At 39.7% G+C, this 21,734-nt stretch overlaps 1 protein-coding gene across 1 annotated transcript in view; it reads right to left on the bottom strand.

Annotated features, from left to right (window-relative positions):
* Positions 1–225: 225 nt before the first annotated feature.
* The window catches only part of PIK3C2G (phosphatidylinositol-4-phosphate 3-kinase catalytic subunit type 2 gamma), a 194,870-nt gene continuing 173,361 nt past the window's right edge, over positions 226–21,734 (bottom strand). The window contains exons 31-32 of the mRNA XM_029963387.1: positions 7,551–7,676; positions 226–743 (exon numbers count right to left, since the gene is read on the bottom strand). Coding sequence (XP_029819247.1) covers positions 591–743; positions 7,551–7,676 — 279 coding nt within the window. The 3' untranslated portion in view covers positions 226–590. The remainder of the gene's footprint in view (positions 744–7,550; positions 7,677–21,734) is intronic.

Genomic DNA, 21,734 nt, shown 5'->3' with positions numbered 1-21,734 from the left:
GACAAATTAATACCCTGGATTGAATGTTACATTATAGCAAAAGCTTTTAAGTTCTTTTTTTTTTTTTATATAAAAATAAATTATTGATTGCATAAGATTTAATGTGAAATTTGTTGGACATCTGAAATGTGTTGGCACCCGGGGAACCATCCCATGGTTTTCTGGTGAAATCATCATGTGCAGTGGGGTCACAGCAGTTGCTGATAAATTACACCATTATCAGCATTGTTTCAACACAGCCAGTGGAATTAATGTGCAAGGAATGAGGCCCCACACTTTGATGTGTACAGAATTCAGTATTTTTACAGTCCAGTTGAATATGAAATAACCAAAAATCTTTACTGCTGTCATAAGAATTTCCTGCATGCTGCTACAAGTCCTTAGCATCTGATTTCTTAAACTCACACTGTCAGGAATCTGTTGCAGGAAGATGGTAGCAATTTTAAGACAACAGCCTTATGATTAGAATGTTAAAAAATGTGGTCAGCAGATGACTGCACATTCTCAAGGGCAACTGAGACAAAATGTACCGTGGGAAATGGGATAAAGAAAAATTAGTGGATAAATAACTGAATTATCTCAGAGAACATTTAAATGATACTATTTCCCAGTGGATACCACTTTTCTTCATTTAACTGGACACTGCTCAGTTGAATGTTAACAGCTCCCACAAAAGTTCCTTTGCTTTTCACAACAAGCTTCAGTACGTGGCCTTTGAGCTCCGTGACTTTGTCATACACAACCTGAAATAATATACAATGAAACAGAAAGAAAAATACAGATTTGTTAACCTGTTTGAAAAGCAAATTACTTACTTCAATCAGGATGATGATTACAACCTTGTGATAATTGCTTTAAATTTCCATCCAGAATTGTCAAATATTAACCATGAGACGAAATCACAGTGAATTTACCTCAGATATATATTTGACCTTATCTAGTTTATATAAAAGAGATTCTACCAGCTTAGGCTTGTGAAATCTGATCACCATTTGTAAATAAATTTGAAAACTGTGTTGTGTGACGTTTGAGAAAAAAAAAACCCAGTATACATAATTTTCCATTTGAAAATTGAAACTCTAACTTAAGCAGAGCTTTGAACTCAAATGTAAAAAAATATCACAACCTCCATGAAGTTCCACAGGGAATCATAATGTGTCTGATTGTGTGGAGGAGAAATTCAGATGGAGGGCACTCATTATGGACAGTGGCATGAAAACATAGGATAGGTAATTCTGTAAAAGTGTAGATTTTTCTAATTATTCAATATCCTTCTAGAGCAGATGCTTTGATAAATGGTATTGCTCTTCTGCAAAAATCAGAAAAAGACAGGAAAACAGTTTTGATGTCAATTTGTTTAACCTATGTATATTTTATTTGTTACATATTCCTTACTGGCACCTTAAAGCAACTTTCTGTCGCATTAATATGTGTTACAAAGGTGTGTCACATCAAGGCACAGTGCCTCAGAATGTTTTCCCAGTACTGTACTTGAGATTAAATCTTATGCTACATATCAGAATTAAAAAAAAGATCAAGCCAAAGTAACCCCAAAATTTCTTCTATCCAAGACTTCCATAACATTTTGTAACTGTCCTAGATCCAGCAGACCCACATCATAAAAGAGATAAGAATTTTCCTTTGAAAATGGTCTATAAATTTTACTAATTCAATAGTAAAAAAATTCAGACATTGAGGCACTGGAGCAAGTCCAGAGAAGGGCAACAGAGCTGGGGAAGGGTCTGGAGCACAAGTCCTGTGAGGAGCAGCTGAGGGAGTTGGGGGTGTTCGGCCTGGAGAAAAGCAGGCTCAGGGGGGTCTTATGACTCTACAACTGACTGAAGTAGGTTGTGGTGAGGTGAGGGTCGGCCTCTTCTCCCAGGTAACAAGTGACGTGACAAGAAGAAATGGCCTCAAGTTGTGCCAGGGATGGTTTAGATAGGATATTAGGAAAAAAATATTCATGGAAATGGTTGTAAAGCATTGGAACAGACTGCACAGGAAAGTGGTGCAGTCACCATTCTTGGAAGTGTTCAAAAAAGTGTGGATGTGGCACTTGAGGGCATGGTTTAATGGTGAACACAGTGGTAGTGCTAAGGTTGGACTTGATGATCTTAAAGGTCTTTTTCAAACTTAATGATTCTCTGATTCTAATGCAAATAATTTCATGAATGATTCTGGATGCTAACTATACCCAAATGTGCCTATTTGGATATTAGGAAGAAATTCTTTACAGAGAGGGTAATCAGGCATTGGGATGGGCTGCCCAGGGAAGTGGTGGATTCTCCATCCCTGGAGGTTTTTAAGATGAGATTGGATATGGCACTTAGTGCCATAGTCTAGCAACCACGGTGGTAGTGGATCAAGGGTTGGACTTGATGATCTCGGAGGTCCTTTCCAACCCAGCTGATTCTATGATTATAAAATTTTTTTATAGAATTTTTTTATGGAATCATCAAATATTAAACATGACAGAATGCTCAATCCACTCAGTAGAAGTTGTAGATGTGGAACACCTCTGAGATTGAACCCAGTTTAGCAAGGGGAATTTACTCAATTTCGATTTTTCCATTACTCCAGAAGTGCTGGTAATACTTCTCGAAATAAATGAGACAGTTGTTCGGCATCTCTTTAGAAAAGTACTGAGGTCTATCATTTTTAAAGTATCTTTTAAATTACCTTGATACTGTGAGAACACACTGAGGTTAAATATGAAATGTTAATGGTGTATTTTTTGAATTTTAAAAAAACCCTACCAATCTGGAGCGACAGGCTAACAAGAATGAGCTGCACTCAGAACAGATTCCCATGCTTCAGTCTCTGCATTAATCAAAAACTGCTGAGTGAACTGCATGTGGGCTGAAAAAATGCGAAAGAATGCTCTCAGCTAGGTCAGGCCTGAAAGGTAAGCTTTGTTAAGAGAAGTACATTCAATCTAAAATTTGTGTGGCTGGAAATGTTTTTGCTATTTTAGCTGCAATGGAAGAACGCTTTAAATTTTAATCTCCCTGTGCAGTTTAAGCAGCAAACGCAGTGACAGTCTGTCACTTCTGGAGAATGGGAAACTGAAACTGCCTAAAAGGTGTTTGCCACGCAACCTGCTTGGATTTTCCGTGCAATCTGAGCACAGGTTGTACCTGAGGCACTGCTGAGGAAAGGAAATGTCAGACTGAGCCCTCTCTAGCTTGGAGCTCTGTGGGCTGAACTGCCAAACCCTCACTGCACCTCCACTCCTAAGGGAAAGATCCAGTCATGGGAGACGTCCTTCAGGCAGGGACAGAGTTTGTAAAAGCTCATCCCCAGCGATGTTCCTCACTCTGAGTGGCAACAGAAAGGTGGTTCTGACGATCATGGGTGGACCTGGGAGGCACAAAACTGTTGGTTCTTCCACCCAAACCCAAGCTGGCTTCGTCTGCCTGTTGGGTTTTGTCTGCACTGCGATTTGGAGTGATTTCACAGGGAACATGGAACAGACAGGACACCAGGGAACTCTGGCAGCAAGCACTGACAGACAGGACAACAAGCTCTCTGGTTTAAGGGGATAATTGGTGCTGTGGGGATGAACACTTATTGCCATGGGTTGTGGGGGAAAGAAAAACCGTCCCGCTCACTCTTTTTAAATGGCTTTTACTAGAAAGATCTTAGCAGGGGCAGCATTTCCTTTTCCATTTAGAAACCTTTGGAAATCATGGTTTGGAACGGCTGTCATGAAAGTCACACCTGGTGCTTTTTGGTTTTTTGATGTTTGCTGTGCCTGTTTTGCCAAACTGTACTTGATTTAAAAATTCCAGCTTCTCTGTTCCCCGGTTGCCTTTGCCCACCAAAATAAAACTGAAATGATGAAAAAAATCGAAAAAGCAAGGGCAAGTACAGTAAGTGATAATATAATTTAGAGTAAATCTATGATCTGACACTGCAGCAATGCTAATGTTATCGAAGAAAGCTGCCTTGTTTCTTTGCCAGTATATTAAAGATACCAGCTGCTGCTTTAAATCAACAAAAAGTATACATGTAAGCTGTAAAAGCTAAGAAATCTTCAGTATGGTGGATCACAACAGGCGTGAACTGGGGTAATGAACAACTTTCAATCTTTGGCCAAAAGGAGTTACCAAAAAAAAAGCCTTGAGCAATGACAGACCTTTACAGTGCACGGTGGGTGGTTTTCAAATGATCCCAGTAAACTGTTTCTAAAATGGTATTGCAAATTCAGCTGGAGCAAGGTATATATCATCAGCACGTAGGGACAGAAGGAAGGTCTGGAGACAGCTGAATTACTCTGTGGGTAAAACAAATGCCACCTGCCAGAACTTTGTACTGCAACAGTTAAATCCTGAAATGATTGCGCAGGAAGAATATTTGCCTGCCATTTGTACAGCTGGATCAGATGGAGGTGAGTTAATACATGTCCATGCAGCAAATCAGTGGGACAGTTAGGGCTGGAATTCAAGTATTCCTGGCTCCAAAAAGAGAAGCACTGTTGACCTACAGGAGTCTAATGACATTTTAATCACAAATGCGGGACAGTTGCTTCTCCTTAGGTAGCCATGGCACAGTTCCTAGATTTGGGTAATTAATCCAAATTAGCTTTGATGTGTGGTGCTGGAGGGAGTGGCTGTGGCTCCTGGTGCAGTTCCTCTCCTCCCCCTCCATCAGACTTGCTGGGGCTGTTCAGGCTGTTCCAGTCCAGCTCCCCCTCAGCTCCAACAGACTGGTGTGGCCCAGGTCTGTGTGCTCACATCTGGCTGTGCCCAAAGGGCAGGACAGAGAGAGTGCCCTCTCGTTATGGAATGTACACTCTGCCTTGCCTTGGAGCTTTGCTCTTTCCATGTCTGTGCTTGCAGGCAGGTACTCAGGAGAGGACAACCAAGAACCCTGAAGCATTTCTCAGGGTAAAAGTTACACATAGGAGCAAGGACCCACTGCAGCTGGATCTGGTCATCGTGGCTTCTCTTGGCAAGAGTTTAAAATTAAGTCATTCAGGTTTATTTTCAATTCTTTCTAACTTCGCTTTCACTAAACTACTCTGAAACCTCCGAACTCCTTTTTATTCCTAAATGTATTCTATAACAGGTATGTTATTAATTTTCTCTTTGCATTCCATTTTTCTGTGAACCTACTCTTTTTCTCAAGCATTATTTTTTAATGCAATGTTATACCAGTGTGAATGCCACAAACTCCAAAATCCAAATAAAGGAACAAGAGGAAAAAAAAGGAGTTCTTGTTAAAAGCAACTCCAAAACATTTTATTGTCAGTCCTCCTGGATTTTCTCATCTTCACTCTCACACACATGAGTAAAAATCAAACATAAAAAGCACTTTTGCAAGGCTGATAATTTGCTGTAGGCAGTCATAAGCAATAGAAGTAAAAAACTAAAATCAGAAATACCCAAGAGAAGCACATTTCAGATTTTTCTCAGCCTCGAACAAAGAAAGAAATTAATATACAGCTTCCTTCCAGCCACTTGGCTTTAATAAAATCTTATGAACTCATAAAAAAGGGTAGTATATTTCTGTGCACAGTGTTTTGGACAGTAACTAACTTAAAAGACAGCTGACTTATATTTTTAGTAGGTTTTCTTCCCTGGGGCAGCTTTTGCCTCAGTCTACCAGCCTTGGACAGAAAATGCATACAGAATGACATCACATATGGGAGAACAGAGCTGCTAACAGCACAGGCATTGGGTTTGTAATGTCCAAGTTCAAGGGAACCATATGTCCCCACTGCGATTAGGAGTTCCTGGTGAAAAAGATTGAGCATCTGTGAAGGAAGTTCTAATTTTGATTAAGGATATTAAAGTTTTCATGGAATTTCTTTTAACAGCAGTGGAGTATTCCTTAACCACAACTAAATCTCCTCCCTGTGATTACTGTCTGACTGCAGACAGGATTTTGGATTTTCCTGTATTCAAATTGATCTAATAATGATTTTGAAAGTATTTGTCTTCCTGTGATGCTGATTGGTTCTTATCTGTAGTCCATCTTGGATACTTCACAACAAATGTTATGACACATCCAATTGTATTTCTTTGCTTTAAATATCCTTCAAATGTAAAGGAATTTCTTTACACGGGTTAATTGGACTCATTCCACTCTCTCTTTGATTGCAAAGTTAGAAAGAAATAACAAAAAAATAAAGCCTAGTTCCTTGTTATCCCACTGCAGTACCGTAGGGAGGGAAATTTGTCTCAGCTGTGAGCAACCCTACAACTCAGGGAGCCTTCTTACAGAAGCACTGGAAGTCATCAGTTTAAGTAGGTAAGTTTTGCAATCACATAGATGTGGGAAAAGAGAAATATTAAAACTCCAGGACTGGGAAACTAGGAGATAAGGACTCAGACTCTGCTGACTAACCTAAGCTTCATCATATCTTATCTATGAAACAGGGTGGAGTGGTAATATTTTCCATGCGTTCTACTTTATAGCCTGCTGAAAGAGCATTTGTAAATTGCTTTGAGATCTTTAGGAGATTTATTATATGTAATAATTACAATCTCCAATCCCACCTACTGTTTCAATCTCATCTGCCCTAACAAATGAACATAGTTTATGCCACTTCCTATTCTGTCATAAATGTTTCTCCATAAAAACATTTCCTTTCACCCCAGAGGCTTGAGCACTTCAGTGGTGTGTGAAATAATCATATATATAGCTGTGAACTGCTAGTATTTTGACATAAAAAGAACCTGGCTATTTATTCTTGTGTTATCACTTAGGACAGTGACAACCAATTTTCAAATGTGAATTTGAATAACAGCATCCATTCAATCAGTACTTTTCATGCTATTGTACAGAGCTGCATTCAAAACCGACTAGGTTATGGTGCAATGATGCTTGGTCTCATTTGGCTAACATGTGGTTATGGGTAAGATAGAGCAGTGTGAAAGATCCAACTGTTTTCCTGAAGAGAGAGACATAAAAGAGGCTGTTCCGCTTCTGAGAAAGATGCACAGCCCGTGGTTCTGCCCACTTGTGGCTCAGCTTATGAAACATTCCTTCTTTCTGACCACCCTCATTGCAGCGGCTCTAAAGGCTGTACTGTTATAATTTTATTTCAAGAGTGGGCAAAGAAGATCAAACAAGTTGCACCAGCACAGGCTGGGGGCTGACCTGCTGGGAAGCAGTTCTGCAGAGAAGAACCTGGGGGTCGTGGTGGACAACAAGCTGCTCACAAGGGGACCTCATCAATGCTGTCAGTACCTGAAGGGAGGTGCCAGAGGATGGTCCAGGCTCTGCTCCGGGGTGCTGAGCAACAGGACAAGAGGCAATGGGCAGAAACTGATGCACAGAAAATTCTACCTGAGCATAAGGAAGAACTTCTGTACTGTGTGGGTGACCGTGCAGAGGAACAGGTTGCCCAGAGATGTTGTGTAGTCTCCCTCACTGGACATACTCAAGAACTGTCTGGACACAATCCTGTGCAATGTGGTCTGGGATGCCCCTGATTGAGGGAGGGAGGTGGGACCAGATGATCCATTGTGGTCCCTTCCAACCTGACCCATTCTGTGATTCTGTGAAATAAGAAACGGTGGAAGAAAGTGAATGGTACTCACAATTTCATTGTAAGTAGGGTCAGAGCTTTTTGGAGCTGTTCTTGTTTTCCTTCGACTGGCCTCATAAGGATCTGGCAGAAGATAAAATTCAGCATGTGCACTTGGGGCAGAGCCATCTGGGAGGTGCTGAAAAACAAAAAGGTCATAATATGAATGCTCACGTTCTAGCAAAGAAAACAAATAAAAAGTACCAAATGAAATCTGGATTTTAGGCAGACACAGAAACATGTTAGATTCTCAGTGTTCTCTTGGCTAAATTGGAGTGCTAGTGCAGTAAATAACAGGAATTATTAGAATTCAGCTTAAAATTGAATCAATAATAGAAATTAAATAATACAAGGAAAGGTAAAATTGCCTATCTTTAATATTTTACATTCTGATGGAAAAACCCTTAAGCCTCAATCTACTTTAACTCAGCTTAATCTGATACAAAGTCAAGCCCTTCCACTTTCCAGAGCAATGCATTGCCAGAGAAACTGGATTTTAGCCAGTAAGCTCCTACTGATGTTAACTGCTAAGTATCAGTGCTGATGCTGGGTAGAACTGATTGTTTCTAAGGGTGTTTCACAGAACATATTACTATAGAAGATCCAGGAGCAGTTCCTGCAGCAATATGGGCAGAACAGGATTGTTATAACAACAGTCTTTCCAATCTCACCCATCACACAGCTGCAATCTCTCTTTAATTTTCCAGTTCAGGTTACTGAACTATATTCCAGATATTCCATCTTATGGTAGCTACTCGAGATCACAGCCAATCTATTAACCAGGCTCAGTCATAACCCAGTGCTGGTGGATGGAGAGTTTTTTGATAACTTCTGAGGAGCTGTAAGGTTATTCGTAAAGGAGTATTACAGCTACTCAGAAAACACATTGTTATTACTCCAGGCTTCAAAAGAACACACAAGAAACATACTAATGAAAAACCATGGAGCAGGTATTTTGCCAGCACATGTCACTTAATGCTTCCCTTATAATTAAGCACAAACCCCTGTGTTGGTTACACAGTATACAATCAGAAAGCACATATCAAAATATCAGTCATTTTAATCATATAATCAGTATTTTAAGCTGTAGGTTTACCTGGCAGCTCACAGGCAATCCAGTGAGAGGATTCAATTAGAAACACAGGAGAAGAGATCTTAAAACATTTGTAACCAATGAACCCAGAGTATTATAAAGCCACTTGTATTTGTATTTCCCATTGTAATTTTACACCTGGCTCACAAGAAAGTAATTTCTCAGATTTTGATTAATCACAGTATGTGTCTGGAAATGTGGGGCTTTCTACAGGCATTATCAACAACATATCCCTGGGATAGGAGAAACCACTGTCTCTAAGCAATAAATAACTTCTCTATCGGGAAGAAAAACACTTCTTGTGGGTGTGAGCAACCAGTGCTTGCACAACAAATCTCTGGTTTTCGTTATCTGAAGTGATCCTTCAAGGGAAATGATGTGGCCAACTGCAAAGCTCATTATTGCTATCGTTAACACTACACAGCATCAAAGGATGCACTACTCAAATCATTACATATTGTCAGCACCACGTGAGTGATTAATATTACTATTGCTAAGCCCCCCAGAGTACATCTGATTTAAAATACCCATGGGATTTAGATAGATGGGATTCAATGGCTGACATAAGAAAGCCATTAAAGGGCAGTGAAAGCAATGGGTATTTTCCTAGGGCAGAGTAGCTTGTTGCTAATGCAGGATTTATAACTCACACTGCCCATTTGAAAGCACATCTCTGTTGATCTAGGACTGCACTAAAATTTCAATTGAGGGTTACAAGTAACAGTAAATTGAACATCTCTTAAAAATCAGGAAGGAGAAAGAAATGTAGCTTTAAATACCAGTTCAAGCAAGCAGGATCGTAACTGTAATCAAGCTCTTCCCTTCTCAATGAATAGGTAAATATCACTGTAACTTGAAGCTCAACTCAGTTGTTTCAGACAAAGAAAGGAACTTGGTTAAATAAAAAGGAAAAAAAAAGGGTCACTCTTGACTAAGACCTTATCAGCACAACTGCTGAGGCCCAGCACGGAAATACAGCACGGGGAGAGTCCCATAAAATGTCAGGCTTTATGAATCATCCCAGCAGTGTATTGCCTAACCAGGGACCATGCCAGAGTTGATTCTGAAAGCTGAGGTCAGCAGCAGCCGCCAAGGGCAGCAGGCTGAGGAGCCCAGGTAGCAGGTAACAGGCTACAAAGGTAAGGTGGCTGCAGCTGTCCTGTCCCCTCCTGTTGAGCTGCCCAGATAGGACAGGGTGTAGGCACAAGTGCTGTGCCCCACTGCACACCCCCAGACAGCAAGGGCACAGATCATGGCAGCGTTGTTTGAATTGGAAACAGGCTCAGCCTGACATTCACCTGCCAGGGAAAGAATACAAGCTGATTGCCATGAGATTGCTTAACGGGACCTGGGCATCGAAAAGAAGTCAGGTAAAAATTGTCACTATGCCTTTGAGTTGCTCTTTGGCATATTACCCACCCTTCAGCCAACTAACCTTCCTCCGTAGCTGACTCCTCCCAAAACTGAAAGAAGGCACTTTGCAGCAGTGCTTTGGCCATGTGAAACAGGGATTGAAAACTGCTTCCTCGCTTTTCCTTTGAATTTAGCTAAATACATGCTGAAAGAGGCGAGTGGGAGGAGAGGGTCAAGAGAGAAAATTCAAAAAAGAGAATATTTTAGCGATTCAGAGGGGGAAAACTCGAGGTAGAGTAGCTGCCCTGGGATATTTCAGAACTAAAATAAAGCTGCTTTTCATGAATAGTAGCAATCAGCAGCCAGAGCGTTAGAGGTAATTTGAACTGCAGCCACCTGAATTCCAACTAGAGATCTTAGTTCTGGTTGTTGGGTGTTGGTTTTCTCCCTCTCCCCTGCTTTACAGGTGACATTTTCCCACTTCATCTTCCCTTGCCAAAGAGGCCACTCCAAATTCCACAACTGTCCCAGTTCTCCATTTGCAGTGGCACCGTTGTGCCATCAAACAAGGGAAAAAGTTTCAGCTGAGCACTCTTCCAGCCTGATCACATCTCCCACTTCTCAGCCGCCCTCCCCTGACTCCTGCTACGACACAACACATCTAATTAGGGGCTCCAACTGTTAAAAAGGTTCTGTCCCACCACACACTTATAATTCAAAACTACAGATTAAGAGCACATATAACCAAGCCATGGCCTTACAAGAGCAGAATACGGGTAGCTTGTATAATAAGTTTATGCTGGTTTCTCCTTAGATTGGCACAACAGTTGAACTTTTTTTTTTTGTGAAGAGCCTGCTTCACCACAGGATTTATTGAGGCAAGACTTTGCAGTGGAAGGAGCTGTACTTTGCTAGACACTCCATGGCAGGGACAAGGAGTGACCTTGGCAGCTTGACAATCATAGTGCAAAAACAAGAGTGGGATTAACACGGCAGAAATATCTTTTTAAATCTTAAGTAGGTGGAATTTGAAGTTTTATTAAGACATAGCAGGCAAAAAACCCCAAGGTTTCGGGCAAGCTAGTTCTTTCCCAGGTGTCATATATGAGTTGAGCATTGAATTAAAGAAGAATGAAGAATAAAGGAAAAATGGAGAAAACGTCAGAAATATTGTTTTTATTAAAGATTATGTCTTCTGTCACGTTCAGTGAGTAAACTCCCTGTCCTTTCACTTCTAACTGAGACTGCATTGGCACATTTATAAATTTAGATAAACATGAAGAATGCCTGACCCAAATCACAGAATCATGGACTGGGTCAGGTTGGAAGGGATCACAGTAGGTCATCTGGTCCAACCTCCTGCTCAGGCAGGGTCATCCCAGAGCACATGGCACAGGATTGCATCCAGATGGTTCTGGAATATCTCCAGTGAGGGAGACTCTACACCCTCTCTGGGCAATCTGTTCCAGTGCTCAGTCACTGCACAGTAAAGAAGTTCATCCTCATTTTCAGGTGGAACTTCTACCTTTGCACCAAAGAGAATCTGTTTTGGTGAGCCCATTGTAAACACAGAGTGAGATTTCTAGCAGGCTTAGGAGTAATTCTGAAATCCAGAGAAAGCCCTTTTTGTTATTATTAAAGAATAAAAAAAAATCACTGATTTCTGTCCATAGTCCAGTCCAGAAGGAAAATCAAAGGGTACCTTGGCAATGACATTCTGTGCTTTACTCTGCAAAACCTTTATAGCTTGAATGAACTTGTGATCAAGCAAACAGAAAAAAACCCAAAGTTTTAGATTGAATTCTATTTGTGTTTCATTTTGTAGTCATTTCATTAACCCCAAAATAAAGGGTTTTTACTTCCTTCAGAAGAAGCTAATCCCAATTTAAATTACTGTCTTAAATCTTTGATTGTGTATGCTTGTGAATAAATCCAAGCCATAAAAATCTGTAAGGCTGGACAGAAACAAAACCAAGCTCCCAACAGAAATGCCACAGGTCCCCTTGATATGCCTAGGGAGAAAATAACCACAAAAAACCCCACTGATTTTGATCTACCAATAAAAAAAATTTGAATTTAGGAGCTGACTCCCTGTGCTTCCTTCAAATACAACCAAGTGATGATGGAATGATTTTCTCAGAGAATGACCAGCCTACCTGACCTTGATAATGACAGGTGTTTTTAAGGAACTCATTTACAATTGCCTGTATATATGTTTAAAAAAGTAGTTTATTTTATTTTTTTCTTCTAAAGTCAGGCAGAAGGTGATAGAAATACTTAAGAATGAGTAGAAGTGAGGGAGAGGAAATAACAGTCTGGATTTACTACTTTCTACATCTCTAATTCAATACAGACCTGTATCTGTTATGGCTGTGTTCCATTTTTCATTTCAATATTATTTTCCAAAACAAAAAAGTTGATATTTACTTACAGAAACCCACACCACTGATAGGTTATATCTTGTGTAATTTAATTTTAAATATAGTAGCTGTAGCTGGGAAATAAGAGATGAAATTCAATTAATTTTTCCACAAGACTTGCATTATCCTAATGACTTTTCTCCCTTCACCATTACGACAGCTACTAGCTACTTCTAAATTTGCCATATATTAAACTATTTAGTGTTTTGGCAGCCAGTATGAATGTTGGGCCATACCCATGGGAATTTTGAAGAAAGTTTTATGATTTTTAACATGTGTACTTTAGTGATAATTTATTGTGAAACGTTTTTAAAACTCACGTCTTCCTAAGTGACATAAAATTTCTTTTTCAGGTGACTTTTGCCTAACATTTAAATCATGCCATCACTTTTTGTTAGTGTTAGACATGCAGATCACCTTTTGTCCTAGAGTGAAACAGATTGATGGCTCCTGAACATTTGATAGTTCCAGCTGCTGTTCTCTTTTTCCCATTTTTCATTTTCAACCATCTTGACAATAAAAAATAATGATCAAAGGTAACATGTATTAACTAATGCCACCTTTTCTCCTTTATAAATAACTTCCCTTCTTCCCTAAAAAATTAATTTCCTGGACATTTTAAAATCTCAGTTGCTTTCTTCCTGTTCTTCAGTGAAAAAAAAAAAAAGATATCCAGCCTTTGGAAAGACTCCCATTACAGCTACTGCCCCCAAATAAAAATAATTCACTTTGTCCAGTAGTTTCCTTAGTTTTCCTATCCTTTACCTTCATCTTGTGTTCTTACATACACCACCATGAGATTATTTACATAGCGAAGGACTGCAAAATATTCCTTAATGTTTAATATCAAGACATCTTTACCCCTTTAAAAACCATATCACTATAACAAATGGTTAGAAAAAGCCTTCACAGCTACAAAGCAAAATGTCTGTATAAGAAGTGTAGACATTAGGTGGATTTGATTATCATCCAATAAAGGAGGATTAGAAAAAAATCCACAGAAGAAATCAGCCTTGCACCGCAGTAACCTTTATAAATTACTATCTGCCTCTAGACTTAAATTAAAATTAGTAAGAAATGTGGAAAAGCCATCACTGCTGCTACATTGTCTTTCACTTTCTCCGAGTCCCTGTGTAACTTCACAGAGAAAGGCTAAATCCTGTCTTCCAAAGTTGCAGCCTAATTAGCAAATACAGCCTCTGTCTAAGGAAAAGAGAACATCCTCTGGGCTACTTCTAAACTTAAAGAGCTGAGAAACTGGTATATTACAAAGCAAGAGGTGCCTTCAAAAACAGATTAATAAGATATATAAACCTTCAGGAGAAACAGGATTGCTGTGTGAACAGGTGGCTGTGTTGCTACTTCATCAATCCTAACGCGGGACCAAAGATCCTTCTTTGTTTCTCCTCTGGGCTCTGCATGTCCCAAAGCACTGAACATCTCTATTCCACTCTGCTACCAGGCTTTTAATTTTCCTCTCACAAAATATCTTCAAACTGCTTCAAAGAAAATTAAAAATAAAATCACATTTGCAGTAACCACATAATAATTACAAAAGAAGACAATCCACTATATCACTATGGTGCACCCTGCACTCTCTGCTATTGGCAAGACAAATCACAAAAGCAACTGGCCAAAAGGGATTGCACAAATAAGGTATTTTTTTTTTCCCAAACAACTGCTTTTTGCACTTAAAATTAAAAAATACTTTACTGCTTCTCTACAAGATAGGAATTATTGTATTACATTCTCTGATACAATTTTTTTCCATTTTCTCTCTGAAATACCTCATTCCTTTTCCTAAGTTCTTTCCTTTTTGATGCATGCATCTGGGTATGTAATAAAGAGAGAAGACACACTGTGGCAGAGGTCACTGACATGGAGGTCAGGCAACCAAAAAAGAAATTAGCTTTATCTCAATTTAATGCGGGGAAACAAAAAGATAAGTTGGTTTTAGAACAACATATATTTTGCTGTCAGGAAAGTTCTAGAAAGCATTTTTTGAGCAGGCATTTTCTACCTTTCAGAAATCTGGCAGTGTCAGTGGAAGGAACCTCCAGATGGCTTTGTCATTTACTATGATAAAAATGCAGAGATGCTCCATCCATGTTGTTGACTTGAATATCCAAATACAGCTTATGTCCAGTATCTTCAGCTTCCCCATCAGCCCACCTGTAGTAGAATAGCCAGGACTTGGGCAGCCTGGCTTTACACCTCATTCCTGGCAGGGAGAACTGTGCCAGCAAAAACAGGGTCTAGAGCTGTCCTGAGCCACAAAATCTGTAAAGAGCAACCCAACAACCAACACTCTCCAAGGTCACTGAGAGGGAAAGCAAGCACCTCAGCTAACACACTGCAATGAGCACACCAGTCCTGGGCAGAATATCCCAGTGCTGACCTGTCCTGGTGTGCACATGAGGTGGGTATATAAGTGCCCTGTGAAGTCTCAGCTGATCTCTTGTCATGCTGTTGAGGAGGGAGGCCAGAAGGAGATTCAACCTGTTGTACTGTGGGCATCTCCTGGCTTGGCTTGGTTAAATTGCCCACATGTTGGTGCCTGGCCCAATTTGAAGCACAAAAGATGCTTGAGATATCTGCTTAAACTGTCAGATATGACACAGGCCCTCCCCTTCTGCAGTGGCAGCTGGAGGCCAGATGGGACATGTTCAGTCATCTCCTGTAGACTCAGGAAAATGGAGTTTAGGTCTCCACTGATCAAATGAGAGCTTAGTCATCTAGACAAGGATCCAGCTTCTAAAATGCTGCTGCCTCATGTCACCACAGATGACAGAAGGTGTGTATGCAGCTGGAAATATGATATAGGCTTTATGGGAAAATGGACCATCCTGGAGTGGTCACTGGAGGTCAAGCAAAATAATTCATGGTATTCAAAATAACCATGATGAGGCAACTGATCCACCACAATGTGATGGAAATGTGATTCCAGCACACCACGTACATAAGTATCTCAGTTGCAAACTGATTCCCACTCCAGTTACACCAAGGAACACAGACATCGGGATTTTCAAAGTGAAGAAGAACTATTTGTTAAATATTTAACAAAACCAGGTTTGTTCATCTGTTTGTTTTTTAAGGAGAAAGACAGTTCTGGGAAATAGCCTGGATCCCAAAAAACTCAGGGCTTTCTAACAACTATGTAAAACGTTTCTGATCTGCTTCAGTCATTTGAGAGGAAAGTCCATGTAAACCTGCTCAGATGAAGCAAATAAGATGAAAGCTGGCCCGTGATACCCAGAAGGTCATAAGGGTGTCTCTCCCAAGCCTTTATTTCTATAGTGCTCTGGAATCAGAAAGTTACCAAGGTTACAAAAATAATATAAATCATGTGATTGTATAACCAAAGTGTGAATGTACAACTCCCAGTAAAAGATTTGAGTGAGAATCACATAGAACACTTTCTTTCTGCAAGAGAAAGAGGTGACATGTTCTAGATTCTTGAACCACATGCTGTATTACTATCATTAAGTCATTTAACTCCATTTTTCTTTTGCATAGATGAAAGAAATCAAGGTTCAGTCATGCTTTAAAATATTATTATTCTGTGGATAAGCAATGTTGGTGCAGGGTGTATAATGCAGAGAGCAGATTTCATGAACAAGCCTCTGAAGGTTTTATTTCAGAATTACCACCAAACCAACAAGAAACTAAATTCCATTGCTTTCAACCCTGTATTATTGTTGTACTTGGAACACTTAATTTTCAGATTACTATTTAGTCTCAGAGTCTATGACACTGGCTGAGATAAGACTGATGTAGTTTGACCCTTAGAAACATAGATCTCTGAATTTCTTCTCTTTTGAATAAAGTACAGAGGAGAAAAAGTACTTAAGACAAATTCCCATTTCACTTTGCTTTTGAAAACACTCAGGATTAAAGAGCATTGCTGCCTGTTAGAGGGTATGAAAGAAAATTAGCTCTTGAAAAAAGAAACACAAGCAAATGCTGTTGTTCTGCTTCTTTTTTTCACATACATATTCTTTTCTCTCCTTGTCTAGGCCCAGATAGTAAGTGAATATAAAAATGCACAAAGAAACAGTGAGACTGTTATCTGTGTCTTCATCCTGTACTATTTTTCTTCTCAATTTCTTAATTAGTTACAAAAGTCTGCATATGCCTGATCCAAAGTATTTCTAATTTCTCAAACTGTACAGAGCTCCCTCCACTTTTCTTTCGATTATTCTAGAGCTTGCCATCTCCCTTTGTAAGAAAGCATTTCACTACATGAGGCATGCAATTTCTGCTCCTTAATTAGCTCTCATTACCTCTACTTACGTTTTTGCTCAGTGTGCTAAATAATTCCTCCTGAACCTTGCTGCCTTCTCCCTTAAATATTTGCACAATTGACTCCTGTCCTTGTTAGTCTGTTCTTAACTAAGTTAAGTTTCAGCAACAATAAATCACTCCTGAAGAATCAATCACTCCTAAGTAACCCTACTGAGAACTGTTCTTTGAACTTGTATTCTAGTTAAAAAAACCATCCTGAGAGAAATATGTTACTATCAAAGCCTTATAAAGATGAACTGCTTTCTTTCTGCACCATGACACCAGGATCTGGCCTTTCTCATTGGCATCTCATAGCAACCTCATGTCTCACCATTTGCTTGTTTTATCTTCACATTACTCTGGGATATAGATCTCTACCTCCCTGAGGAAATACTTTTCATTTGTCCAAGCTGGTTGTAGGGTTCTGGAAATTACTTTTATTCTCTTGATCTTGCTCTGTCTCCACTATTATTTTTAATGTCTTCTTCATTTGCAACCAGTGGCAAATTTAATTTATTTTCACTTTCATCTCCCAGATCACTCATACTATTAAACAGAGCTCACTGTTTGTTGTTGCTTTTTTCTTAATCTTATTCAACACATATCAACTATGTAAAGAATTACTTATTTTAAAATGAGCAGTTAGAATTTAGAGCTGAGGCAGTACTGTGACTGTGACAGATTAAAGGGTTTAACAAGAAATAATAACACAACTTTCTGTACAACATATTTGTCAAACACCTTTCATAACAAATATGTTCAAATCCAACAGTAATCCCTGTGCCACAAGAACAGACCTCATCTCTTTCCAATTTAAACTACTGTTGAGTAGTTGCACTCTTTGTTTAGAGGTGTTCAGCTAATTTTAGTCCAAAAGAGAACACAGTCTATCTAAGCTAATTTCCTTTCATTTTAAAAGTAAAAGCATTTCCTATGAATATAAAATTAAATCCAAATTCTTTATAAGCTAGACTAAGTACAACAGCTTTCTCCCTGTGGCTTTTTATTTTGTTTTCCTGTGCCAGTGTAGGGAGAACTTCATCTGAATGCATTACCTCCATCCATCAGCCAGGCTGCTGGTTTCATTCAGTCACTGATGCTCTTTGGATAACTTTTGTTCAGCTCAAAGACATTTTTTTTTCTCTTGTTTCTATCCCAGGATGACCAGGTTTGCCTCCCTATGCAACTTCATTCCAATCCCTGTTGATTGTTCCACGGACTGCAGCAAGGAAAGCAGTATACATTCATAATATTCCGAAAGGATAATGTGGCTTTTTATTTAGCTGGCAGGCATTGCATTGTTGGCAGGTAGTATATATTTTCCATTTAAACCTATATAGTGATAGTCATAAAGTGTAAAAGTTAGTGAGCCCATGAGAGGAACCATGGGAACCAACTAAGACTGAACAAAAATCCCAACCCTTACCCAATCAAGCTTGAGACAAAACCCAGCAAAGGCTGAGGAGCATCTACCCGTACTGTATGTGGGATCTTCCCTAGAGCCCTGTACCTGCAGGCTTAGACTTCATCCCTTTGGGTTTGGGAAAGCTTGGCTCTCACCTTTCTTCACAACACATTCAAGCCATCACATCTCACAAACATTTTGGGAAGCAATTTGTACTCGGATGGCGTAGGACACGAAATGGAAAAGAGGCTGGATGTCTGTGTAATCCTAAAGCTGATTACTAATTTGTCACCCACATATCAGCTATCCCAGAATCATTAATCACCAAGAGTGGTACGTGACAGCTTCAGAGTTTTTATAAAAAGAAAGCTGGAAGTAGATTTGCAGAGAACTGTAGGAGTTTATTTTTCTTCCAGCAAATTTTCCCCCTGTAAAATCAGTTCTGAATTCATCACCCACGCATGCTTTCCTGAATTCTAGTAACATTTTACATTTATTGGCATGAGGCTGAGGATAAGTTGGCTTTGTTTCTCCTCCCCTCTACCCCTGAGGACTTATTCTGTCCACAAGAAGTAATGGGCAAAAATGTTCAGCAGTGAGGATTGAAAGTTTAGCTGCTTATCTGGGAAAACAGGGGATGCCTGAAGTCATGGCAATGAAATCAGCTGAGAAAGCACACTTCCTCCTGAGCCAACGCTGAAGAGAACCACTGTTCTCTTCTGCTTCTCTGTGAAGCTGGAAAGGAAATATGCTAGCCAAGCTTTTCTGACCTTCCAAAATGGCCATTTCTGTTGCCTCTGCTGTCTCTTGAGCAGTGAGCAAGCCCAGCAGCACCAGCAGGTAGCCTGGCTGTTTCTGGCTGTGTGGAACTAAGCTCGCCCACAGTCTGCCCTGTGTGAGACCTGGTAGGGTCTTGGTATCCCCCATCCTCTGTGTTGGTTAATACAGGTGAGCAGAACTGAACTTGAACATTTCAAGTTCAAAACCTATGCGTCTTTCAATTTTCATAAATCCATCTCCACACCTCTTGCACTGATCTACAAGCCTATGCTTTTAAGGCAGACTGTGCTCCTGTTCCTGCCTACTGCTGCTTTCCTGGGTATTGTGCTGCCACAACTGGACTGTTTCTGCTCTTGGCTAACAAATCCTTTCAGATGCCAAAACAAACCTCCCCTGGGCTGCTGTGTATTCCTCCTAAGACCACTTAGTGTGCATTGCCAGGCACTGTGCTACTGTATGTGCAGAATAAGCCTGCCCTGTCTCATCCCCTCCAGCTGCCACATCCTCCATGACTACAGAGGCAAACTCTCCAGGCCTCTATGGTTTTCACCCCTACACAAATGTTTCCTTTTATCCCAGCCTCAATTTATCAAGGCAATACTGCCTGTACTCCCTATGCAGTATAGCCCAGTGTTGCACCATCTGCCTTTGAGAGGAGCAAGCAATGCCCCAAGAGACTGACTTACAATTATGTGACAGATATGTTTGGAAAATTTCATTTTATTACCATCATGGCTTTTGTATGTTTGAAAATTGGATTTAAAGTTTTTTTCCTCAGCAGTCATGGTGATGCCATTCAAATCATAAGCAGAAGCAGTAAGCCAGCTGACTTACAGAATCACAGAATTCAAATGAAACCATGAATTGCTGAGGGAAATCTTGAGACTGAAACATTTTTAGTATCTTATAAATATCTGTTTAACAGAACTTGTCTTCATTGTGCACCCACAGTCTTAAACTGTAGGCAAACATTAACAACCAGTCTTAACATCTCTGTGTTCAAACAGTGCCTTGGCTGCAAGTATTTTCTCAGTGAAAAAATACAGCCTTTTCTTTACAGGAGGTTCAGTTAGATTAATGGGCCTTTCCAGTCACAAAATCTATAAAGCTGTTCTTTTCCATTATTTGTCTCTGAAGAATTTTTTGATAGAGTTTTCTTCAAGCAGGACAGGCTTTCCTAACAGGAAAAACTCCTGCAAAGCTATAGCATTGTAGTCTTTTGGCTTCCTCCTTTAAAGAACCCGTATGACACTTGACAGTGGCCATAAACACCAGCTCTTTAGGGAGTCTCTTGTGCATTATATATCAATATAGGATTTTCATGGCAGGATCTAGATGTCCTATTAAAACCCCTAGAAATAAACTCACACAAATACTAAATAAAATTTATTTGCATGGATCAAAAATCTCTATCACAATTTCTGTCAGTTCTACAAAGCTACATTTGGGATTAATTTGGCCCACTACAATTATTTTCACATCTGAACACATCATAAAACCTCTTTATAGAGATAAATTAAATAGGGAAGAGCAGCACAAAAATTATTTACTATAAATTATGAAATAAAACAAGATAGCAAAGTAATCTCTGCACAGATGAACCACTAAAATATAATTAGTGAGACCCTGCAAAAGGCAGAATATACCTGAAATAGCTTTAACACGTCTTGAATAAGATATGATCTTGGCATGCTTTTAAAATCCCTGTTCAGGTCAACCAAAAAAAAAAGGCAAGGCAAAAAGGCAAGGCAAGGCAAGACAAAAGAAAAGAGAGCACATCAGAGAGATGGACTATATGACTGGAAAGCACAGAATATTACTAATAGGATTAAGAACCTTTCTATTATAGGTTGCTAGTCTGCAGGCAGTCCAGTAGCACTGTACCCCGAAGCAGTACAATTTCATATTTCAGATCAGATGCTGAAGGATGGATGGCCAGATGGAAGGAAAGAATTGGAAGCCCAGGATTTAAAAGCATCATTGCCTAAGTTAGGCTGCCAAAACAATGACCTTATTTTCAAGTCATGAATCATGGCCAGTCTTACTGAATGGGGCTCCTACCACTTCTCTGCAAAGTCACGAAAATGGATTTGATTTAAGTTGCCTACTTACAAAAGCAGACAATAACTTAAAGTTGTATTGCCCGTTTCCATAAAATGAAAAGAACTGAACTCTGAATGAAGAAATAAAGAGAAAGACTAATTCCAACCCCTGTAACTCTATGCATCCCCACATTCTCTCCTTAAACACCCAATGACATCATCAGCATGGCGAACACTTAAATATGCCCCTCCCACTAGAACTTTACCAGAAGTTTATCAAAGTAATTTACATTTAAAAAGCACAAGAGAAAAAAAAAAAAAAGAGGGTCTTATGATACATCCTGAAGGTAAAGTTTGTATAAATTGGACCTGTCAGCAGAGGCTGATCTCACCTGTCAAGGCAGCACACAGGAAACAGAAATCAAGTCTCAGGACAGAGATGTATTGAATGTTACAGATCAAAATGAACGTGCTTGAGTTGCAATTCAGAAGCCAGAGCGACCAATAGAGAATAGTAAGAGCTACATAAGCCTCATGTGTATCATGCAACTAATTAAACATTCAGCCTTATTTTATTACTGGTTGGTGCTCACATAAACTCCTCAGTTTGGCCCCATTTAGGGAAAGCGACAGCAATCCAGTTTGGGATGGAGGGAGCATCAGTGTATGCAATGAGAACCCACAACAGTTAATAAATGCTTTAGTCCCCTAGCTAAACAAAGATAGGATCTCTTGCCACAGCCATTACTTGAGACATGAGCCACTGGGAATTCAAGAGCACATCTGGGTGCTGAACTCGTTACAGAACAGCCGACACGCT

Source organism: Manacus vitellinus, unplaced genomic scaffold (assembly GCF_001715985.3).
Source record: "Manacus vitellinus isolate BGI_N305 unplaced genomic scaffold, ASM171598v3 scaffold_5_pilon, whole genome shotgun sequence".
Taxonomy (NCBI): domain Eukaryota; kingdom Metazoa; phylum Chordata; class Aves; order Passeriformes; family Pipridae; genus Manacus; species Manacus vitellinus.
The sequence above is the reverse complement of the archived record's forward strand: the minus strand, read 5'-3'. Positions and strand labels throughout refer to the sequence as shown.